This window comes from Camellia sinensis, chromosome 7 (genome assembly GCF_055761805.1).
Source record: "Camellia sinensis isolate YWXY chromosome 7, ASM5576180v1, whole genome shotgun sequence".
In the NCBI taxonomy this organism is placed as follows: Eukaryota; Viridiplantae; Streptophyta; class Magnoliopsida; order Ericales; family Theaceae; genus Camellia; species Camellia sinensis.
The window spans coordinates 6,996,357-7,009,765 of NC_138967.1; the positions used below are offsets into that span (position 1 = coordinate 6,996,357).

The following is a 13,409-nucleotide window of genomic DNA, read 5'->3' on the forward strand; positions in this document are numbered from 1 at the left end:
AATTAATAATACAGTAAAACATTTTACGAATAGGATAATACTAATCCACTGTTACTAGTAGTCGAGCAACATGAATTTTATAATTTCTCATTTATTAAAAATGCTACCTAAATAATATCACAAAATATTTTAAAACTATCCAATAATTCACTCAATTATTAAGATATTAGGATTCCAGAGACTCTTTTGGCACAATCCAAACTTTCTAGTACTCCGTTTTTTTTGTTCAATCCCATGATAAGATTGTGTTCTTTCATTTATGTAAAATTACCCAATAAAAAAAAGGTTAGGTCATATATTATGAGCAATGCTTCTTGTCGCATAAAAACTACTACAAACTCACATAACGCATTTGATGCAGTTTATGAGATAATTGTGACATTTTTTTTTATGAGTCATTTAAAGTATTTCATAAAAAAATTAAAAAACTTATTATTAGATTTTTTTTGTACTTAAAAAAAGTGATAACAAAATCAAGATCTTGATGTTTTCATTTCGTGATCTTCCCACATGCAATCCATCACCTCCGGTCAACAGCTACAAACCACCCTCGTTGGAGACCGCCACCAACCACTTCCACCTTTGGGCACCTTGCATCTCCTACCATCGCCTATGAACGACTACTCATCAAACATGTGTGTGTTTTTTTTTTTTTTTTTTTTGCATTAGTATGTTTAAAAATATGTGTACCACACAATTTTTGTATTTTTGTTACATATTTCCTATTTATAGATAACAAAGAACTAACAGCGTTACTAAATTGCATCTAAAAAGATGAGATTTTTTTGAATTAGATTTTTTTTTTAGTTTTAACTGGCAATAATGTTCACCAAACATGTCCATAATCATGTTTAGCTAGCAATAGGAGGGTTCATCAATCACTCTTAAGAGATAAATGCTTGAACAATAAAACTTGCCAAAACCATTAAAGGTCTTTCAAGTAAGAGATCATATATGTCCATATAGAATTGGGATTATGAAAAGACCAACATAAAGTCCAGTAGGGCTCATTACGGATAATAAAAACCATCATTCAAAAAACCAATTTAATGGCATAACTGAGACATGTATCCATAATCTGATCAAGTGCACTCCCTACATTTGCATGTTAGATCACTAGTTTCAAAAGTTTAAACTATTGAGAAATTTTAGTCAAATAATATATATTGAGCTGATATTCCTCTTTATATGCAACAGATTGAGAAATAAGGTACATAAAGATAGACGAAACAAAGTGCACAATAACAGAGATAACGAAAGCGACAAAACTCAAATCTAAGATCTCCAAAAACTAGTGTGGGAGTCAGAAAATTGATCCAAGTGAGACAAAATATAAGGATAAAAATGCCATATACATATATATATACACAAGAAGAGAGACTAAAGAAAAAAGAGGGAAGTTGTTAGTAATATATAATATATCAAAGGGGTATTATCTAACAAATAAATATTTTAGAGGGTCAAATTACAAGGCTTTATATGCAAAAATAAAAAATAAAAAAATGTAAGGGGCTTATATAAAATTTTAGAAGGGGTAAACTAAAAGCAATATATATTAAAAACCACAGCTCAATTAATGAGTTTCAATGAGTTTTCAAAAATCCTAAACCAATCTGATTTTGGATTTTGATTTGGTTTAGGAAAATTGATTCAAAATAACGAGTTTCAAAAAATTAAGAAGGGGGCACTAGCCCCTCTTGGTCTGATGAAATCAGAACCTGATAACATATTAGATCATTACTGATTATGAAAGTTTAAGTTATTAAAAAAAAAATACAATAACATAGATCAAGCTATCAGAGAGTTTCACGGTGATTCTAATCTAACATAAGATTTATTCAAAAACAAATCTATGGGCTTAGATTGCATTTGTTGACCTTTACAACACTTTGAAGGGGACATATTTGACGACAAAGTTTTCAAGACTAATCAATACTTTAGATGGGAATGTCAATAAAGACCATGTACTGCATGGTACTGAACTGTGTATATATACCCACCGAACTGAATTCACTATTCCACAAAATAGTTTGCCATTAGAAGTCCTTTTAAGTTAGTTTCTCATTTTGCAAGTTGTTTCACATTAGATTACAATAGCATGATAGATAAAGAGTATTTGGGGACTCGGTGTATCAGTGATAACAATAAGATTGTTCTATTATGAATATAAAACTAAATCCTTTGCATAAGGAGGTAGTGTTATGTACATCAAACTCTCAACATAGAAGTTCTGATCACTCTTCATTTTAATACATGGCTTGAAGACATGTATATTAACATCTCTTATAATTGTTATTTTAAAATTATCAAACTCATTTTGTCATTTTAGCATCTCTTGTAATTATGTGGGCCATCAAAAGAGGGAGACAGAAAGTATGGATTGAAAATCTCAACTTTGCTAAATTATAACAACTCATTTGGCTTGACAACTCATTTGGCATTAAGGAGTTTTTTTCTTTTTCTTTTTTCTTTTTTCTTTTTCTTTTTTTTTTTGGGTTAAGTTCTAGTCAAATTTTGATAAGTACAGCTCGTTGCTCTTAGTCACTAAAATTTTCTTTCATGTTTTTAGAATTGGCAACCAATTTTTTTTTTTTTTTTTTTTTTTTTAATGAAGAACATACACAAAATAATAGCAAAAACACTTGAGTTTAACCATGTGAATAATCAGCCATCAAAGGTCAAACACAGTAGATCTAGATTACTATCTTAAAAGTTGCAAAAGAGTGATCTACTTTCTTAATTTTTAAATTTTTTTTTCACAGATCCATGTATGCGCAAAGCACGCATCATGTGTGAAAAAATTATTATTATTATATTTATTATTTTTTGTACGATTTTATTGACCATTTAATATGACACATGCACACTCATTATTATAACAGACCGTACATAATCTGTTCAAATATTCAACCCTTGTGAATATATTATATTCTATGGTAAATAAAGTTAAACGGTCAAATTTTGATATTTTTGTTTAGACTCAATGAACATGCCTACAATAACATTTTCCTTGTCTTTTCTTTTGTATGAACGAGAATTCATCCTAAACAAAGTCTTTTAGACCCATCCTAGGAAGGTAAACTCAAGATTCAATAGTCACTCCTTAAGTTAGTAAACATGACAATGAAAAGGGAATTCGAACCGCCTCGGATATGCTACTGTGGCACTTGATGAGGCAGAGAGACTAAGCAATGTGGATGATCAAATAGAAGGCGATTCTGTCCACTAACAACTCCAATTATGGAGGTACTACAATCATAGTAAAGGCTTAAAATAAATGAAAGCTTGTTGACTAAGTAGAACAAAGGAAAAATAAGTGCTACATCTAGTAAGAAATTTTCAAAACTCATGCTTAGAGATCCACAAAATCTCTTTATTGAGTTTGGTTTTTGACTATAATTGGTGTTCATTGATTAAAAAAAACTAAGCTTCTAGAGTAGTTCTTTTATATATATATATATAATTTTTGATATTTTTTAAGCTTAAACCATCTTTTACTTGTCAACAAAAGACACTAAACAACCAACCAACCAACATATATGTGGGGCATAGAACAAGCATCTTATGCCAACCTTGGTCCAATTTGTGGTTCAATTGCCCAAGCTTTTTAGACTAAGATAATGAGATCTGTACTGTAATTGGTGGTTAGTGAATGATAACCTCCTCACCCCTACATATAGGTTTTTCAAATCCCAGACTTTCTCAATAAATTATTTTAGAGTAATGATATATACACATACTTTTTTTACAAAATTCACACATATGAAGTGATTTTTGTGATCGTTTCATCTCAAACTAAAATACCCATTAGTGTCTTATAATTTTAAAAATAAATAAATAAATAAAAACATGACTAGCACATCACCACATCATTTTAGTTGAGTTTTATGCATAAATGTTTTGTTTATAAATTATTTTTATTATTTTATAGTCCTAGACTATCACATTATTTTTTATTCCAACCACTCATAATTGGCTACCTATGTACACAGAATTTGTACTATGAAAATTAATCCAAAAGTGAGGTATTCTGTGTAGATTTAAAGTTAGTGTGATGTGAACCACACCTAAAATAAATGTGATCCATTGATGTAATTTTCTAAATACTTTTCGAGGTAATTTTTTTAAGTACGTAGCATTAAGCATGTTTAGTGAAGCTTGTTGCAAGCTAAAAACTAATAATAATCATAAAGCAGAAGTTTAAATTATTTGTGCCTCATAAGCTGCAAGTGAAAGTTGCATCTACATTAATTTTTTTAAAAAAAGCTATAAGCAGCCCCATGAATGATCGGGATCAAAATGGCATGGTGATCCCAGACTGCAGAATAATTTACCCATATATTACAGTGGGGAGGTGAGAAATATGTCGGTTTTTCCAATGCTTAGAAACAATGCTTTGAGACTTTGGGACAAACCTCATCAACACAATGAGAGATGTGACCCTTGGAGATGGGTTACCTTTTCCTCTTTAACAACCATACCCATGGTGGTTGTTGAAAGGGCTATTGGGTGGGGAAGGAATGATAACATTTGACATTGTTGGGAAAGAAGAAAAAAAAAAGTTAATTGAAGTGCAATTTGTGTACAAGATTATGAGGAGTGTGGGGATAATTATTGTTGATAAGGATTGATTTGTTGGTCATTTGGTGTAACCAAATGCCACATGCATGGTTTCATGGAAGTGTGACAGGTTGGTTATTTTCATTGCAAGTGATTGATTATGAATGGGAAACTATGAAGCAGATTATTGAAAGAGGGGACTCAAGGCTTCTCAAATAAAGAAACTGGAAGTTTTTTGGCGAATCGAAGAAGGAATTGAGAAATTACGGAGGAAAGATATATATACATATATATCAATAGAACATTGTTTCATGAAAAGAAAGTAGGAAAGGGGGTGATATGTCTTTGAAGAGGGTCAGAGTTCCTATTTGGAGAGAAGATAAACAAAAATAAAGTTCTTGAAAAATAACAATGGCTTCAAAATGATGCCAATCTTTTGACTTGGTGCTACTTTAGTCCTAGAATTCAGTCCAACTGTCTCATGTTAACTGTCTATTAACATGACACAAAAAATACTCAGATATTATATTCGAAGCAGTTCAAGGCGTACAGACGACACGTTTACAGTCATTTCAAAAAATTAAGAGGAAAAATTCAATAAATATATGTTAAGATGTCACTAATGATAGATATGTCACATATTACACCCAAATATAGTTGAGCTATTGTAATGTTATTTGAAAATATAAATTGACATAAACTAGTAAAACTCTTGTGATGTTGACAAGAAAATCCCATAAACATAAGCATGCATAGTCAAATGTATGCTAAGTAATTGCTAGCAAGCATACATTTAAATATGTATATTACACACACAAGTATTGTAATGTCCATATTGTTGGGGTAGTGTAGATCCTAATAAGTATTGGACACTGACCACACAATCATGAATTTAAACTAAAGGTATTTTTAGTATTTATGCACTTGTAACTTGTTCCCTAATTCTATGTCTATGTAGTTGAGATCTTTGTATCTCTCTTGTAACCTTTACTGATCATAGTGAAACTGCATTGACCGTGGACATAACCCTAGCTTTGAAATGAACAACAAAATTCTTGCGTGTGGACGTGTTTTACAATTCTTGTATTTTTGCTAATCTCTATTTTTCGTGTCTCACCAATCCTAGATATGAGTTTCGGATTCCTAACACATGCAAGGATGTAACACAAACACATCAATGTGCATATACCACCAACTAAAGACATTATGAGCAGTAGAAACTTGCAATTTGATGTCCAAAAATAACTAACAAATGAAATCCCCATCTCATGTTATCAACTTCAAGCAAAGCAGAACATCAACTATTACCATGATTATATTATATTCCAATAAAAATAAACCAAAACTGAGAGAATGTGTGATTGTTCTTGATTGAAACCAGGCTCATAAAAAAGAAAAAGAAAAAAATATCTGATATCGAGAGAAAGTCAGTTGTATTATCTGTCATGGAAAAGCTCTGTGCTGGTATTGGAAATGTGGGGTAAGGGAGGGATTGGGTCATGGACTTTATGTCCCGTTGAAGGAATCTAACAAAAAAATGTGACAGAAGTGTTTTGCCTAGCATGCAAATAATTCAATGACTTTATAAAAATCACATATATCAGCAAAAAATAGTGATTTTTATATGGTTCTAAATTAATGATTTAAGCTTAAGGAAAGGTACGGCAGTTTTTGCCAAACCTCCACTCATTATATTGAAGACCCTACAACCAAAAGGTGCATCAAATAACATCACAACAATCAATGGTGGAGCCAAGAAATTAATTCAGCGGGTCACTATATATTACACTCGCAAAAGTTTTCTATCCAAAATCAACAACAATAAGATAATACTAATTTTTTGAGCTAATATTAAGCATAAAAATCTAAATATTCATCACAAAAGTTTTAAAATATTAGCAGATTAGGAAGTTAGTACTACTAAACATTCAATGCTTCTCTTAAAGCTTGAACCCCAAAACCTCCCTCTAGAAACTTAGAGGTATAACCACTTGAGCTATGCTTAAGTTCTTCTACAAATTTTCATCTTTCGAAAACTTTCCATAGTAGTATCATTATTAATGCCATCATTTTTTTTTCCCATATATACACAACTAAAATCACTTAATTTTAACACAATTCACAAGAAGTCAAAATCACTAATTTTAGCACAAATTGAAATCTTTAATTTTAACTCAACCAAACACATCATTTTTAGTATCAATGGAGTAGCTCCCCCCCCCCCCCCCCCCCCGGGACCCTTCGTACATCACCCCTGACACCAATAGTTGTTAAATAAAATATTTCACATACCACATATGACTTTTGAAGATGAAATAGGAAAAAATCAATGAAAAAATAAGTCTGAACAAGGGAGAATGTTGCAAGATTAACATTTTCCTTGATTTCCTTGGTTTGAAAATGAACACCTGTAACCTTAAATCTGACCCTTTATATATATTTACCCTTCATAGGTGAAATAACAAAGCTTGTTTTTTTCCAAGGCAACGAAACATCACATACTGAATATCAAGGGAGAGGCCAAGAGCACAATATGGAACTAGTGACCAGTCACCACCAGTAAGGCAATAAAATCACACCTCAAAGTAGTAGCAGTTATGAGAATAATAATATTAAGGGTAAATTACAAATACACCTCCCAAGATTTGTTTAAAATACAGATTAGCCCTTGTGGTTTGAAAAATTATAAATACCTCCTTACTAGAATTTTTTATTTAATAGAATTAACTGAAAAAATAAAATTCATAATTGTTCTCCCTTACAATAATAAAATTACCTAAATTATTAATTGAAACATATTTTTAATATCATTAAAAACTGTTAATTGACTTAATGATTTATTAATAAAAGGGGTAATTTGTTATGAAATTAGAAACCTCAAGGGGTGGAATGTAATTTTCAAAATCACAGGGGGCGATTCATATTTTAATAAAACCTCAAGGGGTGTATTTGTAATTTACCCTAATATTAATAATGACAACAATAGCAATCTATTGCCACCCAAATTTCTTCATTTGAATATAGGTTTAGGTATTTTAACATTGAGCATGATTCTTTTCAAAAAGGAAGTGGATATGTTCTCATTTATTTGGACAATTGACAAAATATAGTTAGCACAGTACAGGGACCCCTGACCTCAAAAGGTTAATTTTTTATTAAAAAAAATTACAGCACTCTGCCTTCTGTTTGAAAACTTTTAACAACAGAAATTTCCAACCCCACCACCTCCCACCATTATAAAGCTCTACTCATTCTTTTCTGACACTGGCAACTCTTATCTCTCCCTCTCTCTCAAAATGACACTCTACTCTGTCCATGTGTAAGCAAGAGAATATCCCTACCATTAACTCTCTGGCTCTAATAACACAAGCAGACAAGAAAAAGAAGAATCAGCAAAAAAGAAAGAAAAAGAAAAAAAAAAAACAGATGGCTGCAGAGCAAACCCAAAAGTACCCGACAATGCCAGAGGTACTGACTACAAAATTTTAAAAACTTCAAGAATCTTCTTTCCATTTAAATGTGTAATATTACATTGTGATAACCCTTTTTTGTACCATGATTTTTCCAGGTTGTGGATGAGTTGAAGAGAATGACTGACATAGGCTTCCCTATATTGGCCATGGGCCTGGTGGGCTATCTCAAAAACATGATTTTAGTTGTGTGCATGGGAAGGCTAGGGAGCCTTGAGCTAGCTGGTGGTGCACTAGCCATTGGATTCACCAATATCACTGGATACTCAGTTCTATCAGGTCTAGCCATGGGGATGGAGCCCCTTTGCAGCCAGGCTTTTGGTTCTAGAAACTTAACTTTAGTGTCACTCACTCTTCAAAGAACAATTGTAATGTTACTATTAGCCTCAATACCAATTGGATTGTTATGGTTTAACCTAGAGCCTTTCATGCTTAGGCTCCATCAAAACCCAGATATAACACATATTGCAAGCCTGTACTGTCGCTATGCTATACCGGATCTCATTGCTAATAGCCTTCTTCACCCACTACGTATCTACTTACGTAGTAAAGGGACAACATGGCCACTGATGTGGTGCACTTCATTCGCAATACTTCTCCACCTTCCCATCACGATTTTCTTTACCTTCACTCTTGGTCTTGGGATCCCCGGGATCGCAATTTCAACCTTTGTCACCAACATGAATACATTGTTCTTCCTTCTAGGCTACAAAATTTACACTCGCACGCCAAAGGAGCCTATGTGTCAACCATTAGTAACAAAAATGATACCACTTTCTTCATCTTCGCCAGGGGAGGAGTGGGGAATGCTTCTTCGACTTGCTATACCAAGTTGTCTAGCTGTTTGTTTGGAGTGGTGGTGGTACGAGTTCATGACACTTTTAGCTGGTTATCTTAACAAACCTCACGTTGCCCTCGCAACATCAGCAATAGTAATCCAAACCACCTCTCTCATGTATACATTGCCTTCAGCACTTAGTGCATCAGTGTCAACCAGAGTAGGCAATGAGCTTGGAGCAGGCAGGCCAAGTCAGGCCAGTTTGGCAACAGTGGTAGCCATAGGATTGGCCCTTTTAACCTCTAGTTTTGGCTTGTTATTGACCACCTTGGGCAGACAAGCATGGGGGAGAGTTTTCACAATGGATAATGAGGTTCTAGAGTTAACAATGGCAGTGCTACCCATAATTGGGCTATGCGAGCTCGCGAACTGTCCACAAACCACATGTTGTGGTGTTTTACGTGGAAGTGCTAGGCCCAGCGTTGGTGTAGGTATAAACTTCTACTCCTTCTACATGGTGGGTACACCAGTGGCTATCGTTTTGGCATTTTTTGGGAGACTTGAGTTTCCCGGCCTTTGTTATGGGCTTTTAGCAGCTCAGGTGGCATGTGTAATCTCAATCTTCACAGTGATATACAAGATGGATTGGAACAGAGAGTCAATAAAGGCTAAAGAGTTGGTGGGAGGGAGTTGTGCATTTGCCCATGCAGATCTAACAGTGAAATGTGAGGAAGGATTTGGACCTCTCAAGGAGGTAGCTTTTGAAAAGTGAACAAACTTATGAAAGTAATGTACTGTCATCCACAAATAACATATCATTAACAAGATAACTGTATAATCTCATTTTCACTGTGTCAAGTCATACTATGTCTGTTGTGTATCTCTTACTTTCTCTTTTCTCGTATTTCTATCCCTGCAAATCTCAAAGTGTCTTGATCTATGCACATGCAGTTACGGGTGATGATTTAAATTCACCTATTGTTCAAAGGCAGATGTAAAAGTCATTCCTTCTGTTCAATGTTAATTTCAAAAAAAGCTTTATGATTGTAAGTTTTCCTTGGGCATGGCCAATCAAGGGGCCTATTCAATCTTAACATTTCATGTACTTAGAAAATAATAATAATAATTTAAAAAAACAATCCTTCATGTTTCATGCACTGAATCCACATGTCATAAAAAGCTGTGTGGGACACTAAATGAATATGCCATCATATATGACAGATACCCACTGCCACAAACAGCCTGAACCATGAGGCCTTTGCTTTTCAGCCTACTATTAGGAGGTTGGTCGCCTCACCTTTTGGTTTGACCTAGGTCTGGCATACAAGAACAGGATAAATTTAGTTTATTTCTTACGTTGTTCTCTGAGTGCTTGAGAATTTCCTCCGATATTCAATTTCTACTGTCTTGAATCCATCAACTCTGATAACTCCAACACTTCACTTGATTCCACATCTCCAGGAGACAACTATCGAATCAAAACCTTTAAGATAAAAATAAGTAAAAGAGATCTCAGTCACTCATATTATTCTCCCATGGATCGAGGTACTTCAAGACATTTAATTTTTCATTCTTGTTTCATGTTTTTTATTTTTTTTCCCTTTTACTCTTAAATTTCAATAGACAAGCAAAACTCAGTCTAGAAAATATCAGGGGTAATAAGAGATGAATGAGATATAGCAAGAGAAGCCACCGTGCATGCATGCCAGCGGGTTATAAATTTTGGTGCTAGAGAAATGTGGAGTCTGGTACTAGAATATTAACCACCGAATAGACACATGAATCTCACCCAATGAAATATGTCATGATAATAATGTGAGTGTCTGCAAACTTTTGCCCAATGTAGATTTCCCTCAGACCAAAACGAGCTGAAGTTGCCCTTTTACAAAAACGCATACAAAGAAAGTAAGTTACATGTCAAAGAGTTATACAAATTAATAATTGCAAGCTAGATCTCCTTTTATATTTCCCTTCTAGTTTGGTTTGTGCTTCAAATTCTTTATTTTTAAATTACCTTCCTATTCCAAATTTGTACTGCAACTGATCTCTCCTTTTTTCACGCTATATTATTTTATTTTATTTTTATAAATAAACAAATTTTATTAAAAAAGCATCAAGGTGATGCAAAGAATACAATGAAAGACGCCCCTAAAAGGCCCAAAGACTAAGATATCAAATCCTCAACAAAATCTAGTAAGGCCAAAACATCCGGATCAACTAGACTAATAAAACAACTATACAGAACCATAAGATGTCTTTGAAGCCAAGAAAACGAATGAACCACACCCTGAAAAACTCGCCTATTACGTTCCAACCAAATCAACCACAGAAAACAGTGGGGAGCAAGCATCCATGCCTTTCGACGCCTCCTCCCAACTCGACCCCCTACATAGCTTTACAAAAGTGCAAACGCACCCAATCCAAGCCAAACGTCGCAACAATGAGCATCCAGAGCCGAAAACAACCGGACAGTGAATAAGCAAATGATCCATCGACTCCACATCAGCACAACACAAACAACACCAGTTCACCAAAATGTGCCTGTTGGCACATAAATTTCAACAAATTTATGTTAAAATTTCAAATACGGTCAATCAGTCAATGACACGTATAGAGCCTATAATAGGAATGTTATAGGTAATCACTTCCTAAAAAGATCAATATGATCCATTGAGGTGCATAAATAAAACAACGTCGTATCTCAAGACGTCATTCAAAATGCTCAAGTGACACGTGGAGCTTACGAAAGATGGCACCTGTAGAGCCTACAGCAAGGACACCACACAGGATGAAACCCCAAAGATCAATCCGGTTAATCAGATAGCGCTATTATTCAAAATTCAAATAGCGCTATCATTCAATTTGAAATTCAAATTGAAGATGAGGCATTCCTATCACCTGATGGCCCTCTATAAATATGAGGACCATCACACAAGACGAGGGATCAGAAAATCAGAAGTGAAAAGATCAGAGAGAGAGAGAAATAAATTGAGAGCTAAGGAAGTCGTTACAAGAAAGAAGAAGAGAAGCCTAGAGAACTCAAGAGCCTACGCTAATGGTGATGAATAGGTAAAAGGTTCCAAACCCAAAAATTGTATTTTGTATTCGAGGATTCAAAACCCATAACAATTTTAATAAAATATTTATTTTTCTTAAATTGTCTTTTGTTATTTATTTTGTTCTTCATTAATCGGAGGTTTCATTTATATAAAATGTGTAATTAACGATCTAGAATACAGATCGGAAATAGGAACCTGCTAATCAAATAATCAACACTGTTTAGTCCAAAAACTAAGCAGTGGACATTTGTAATATAAAATTTTAAAATGTGTTGAAACACTTCATGATTCAAAATTTGTGTCTACAAATTCTGGCACGCCCAGTGAGACATTTCTCCTCCCATCTTTTGAAGAATAAATATATATATATATATATAGTTGAAACTTATTGATGTATTCTTTTGTTATAGGAATGCTGAAGCAACTATCAAGAGACAAACCTACACTCCAGTGGTTCTGAAATCACCAAGGGTGGAGATAGCACCCATCACCCAAGGGGCTCCGGAGCGAATGCTCTTGGCTGTCCCAAAGGTAGAATCGGCGAAATCCTGGAAAGATGCACTTCTTTCCCCTATCACCCAAGGGGCTCCAGAGCGAAAGCTCTTGGCTGTCCCGGAAGTAACTGGTGTGACGAAGAAAGTCACACTTCTCCAAAAAACTGAAAGTTTGAGAAAGATTACTGAAGACTATGTGAAAGTGTCGAAGCAGTACGCAACCGTGAGGGCCACAGCCCGAACGAAGAGCTTTCTAATTCAGGCAAAGGAGGCTAATCAGTTTGCAACTACGACTTTTGTTGCAGCTTCAACGGGGGCAACAAAAAATGTTGTGGCCCAACTACTCAAAAAGGTAGAAGACTCCATTAAAATGGTGGAGTCTGTCCAGAAGAAAGCCTCTACTGAAAACATGGCCATCATTAGGGCCATTGGGAGGAGGGTAATGACCACTTAGAAAATATGAGGAAGAAGAACTCCGAAAATATGAGGAAGAAGGAATATATTTGTGTTATATTCAAAACTTCTTATCTTACAAGACCAAATGACACTCCTTATATAGGAGATATTACAAACATCATTATAACCCATTATATGCCACTTACATATTATATATTACCACTATCTACCACTATCATATTATATACATGTCACTATCTACCACCAACACCACTATCATATTCTATACATGCCACTATCCTTCACCAACACCACTATCATATTATATACATGCCACTATCTACCACCAACACCACTATCATATTCTATACATGCCACTATCCTTCACCAACACCACTATCATATTATATACATTATCACAAATTTCCAGCACTCCCCCTCAAGCTGGTTTGAAGATATCTTCCATAGCCAGCTTGCTAGTCAGCTTATCAAATTGCTTCTTGTGTAGTCCCTTTGTTAGCACATCAGCTAATTGTTCACCTGTTGGAAGGTAGGTCATACAGATTATGCCAGCATTGATTTTCTCCTTGATGAAATGTTTATCCACTTCTATATGTTTTGTGCGATCATGTAGAACTGGATTATGAGCTAT

General features: G+C 34.3%; 2 protein-coding genes across 8 annotated transcripts in view; one reads left to right on the forward strand and one right to left on the reverse strand.

The window, feature by feature from the left end:
* Positions 1–7,823: 7,823 nt before the first annotated feature.
* On the forward strand, positions 7,824–9,852 carry LOC114323780 (protein DETOXIFICATION 55). The gene is made up of 2 exons (XM_028271484.2): positions 7,824–8,028; positions 8,129–9,852. Exons 1-2 carry the CDS (start codon positions 7,876–7,878, stop codon positions 9,578–9,580), a joined length of 1,605 nt encoding a protein of 534 aa, XP_028127285.2. The 5' UTR covers positions 7,824–7,875; the 3' UTR covers positions 9,581–9,852.
* Positions 9,833–13,409, reverse strand: part of LOC114323870 (uncharacterized) — a 42,053-nt gene continuing 38,476 nt past the window's right edge. For 4 of the 7 annotated variants that reach the window (XR_003626978.2, XR_014334936.1, XR_014334937.1 and 1 more), the window contains 2 exons: positions 10,598–10,687; positions 9,833–10,291 (listed from right to left, as the gene is read on the reverse strand). The gene's annotated coding sequence lies outside the window, so the exon portion shown is untranslated. The remainder of the gene's footprint in view (positions 10,292–10,597; positions 10,688–13,409) is intronic. The other 3 variants (XR_003627045.2, XR_014334938.1, XR_003651478.2) reach the window with 3 other exon arrangements.

Coding starts and splice junctions, on each gene's coding strand:
- LOC114323780 (XM_028271484.2), top strand. CDS start 7,876: ATGTGTAAGCAAGAGAATATCCCTACCATTAACTCTCTGGCTCTAATA. Junction 8,029..8,128: donor AGTACCCGACAATGCCAGAG/GTACTGACTACA, acceptor TGATTTTTCCAG/GTTGTGGATGAGTTGAAGAG.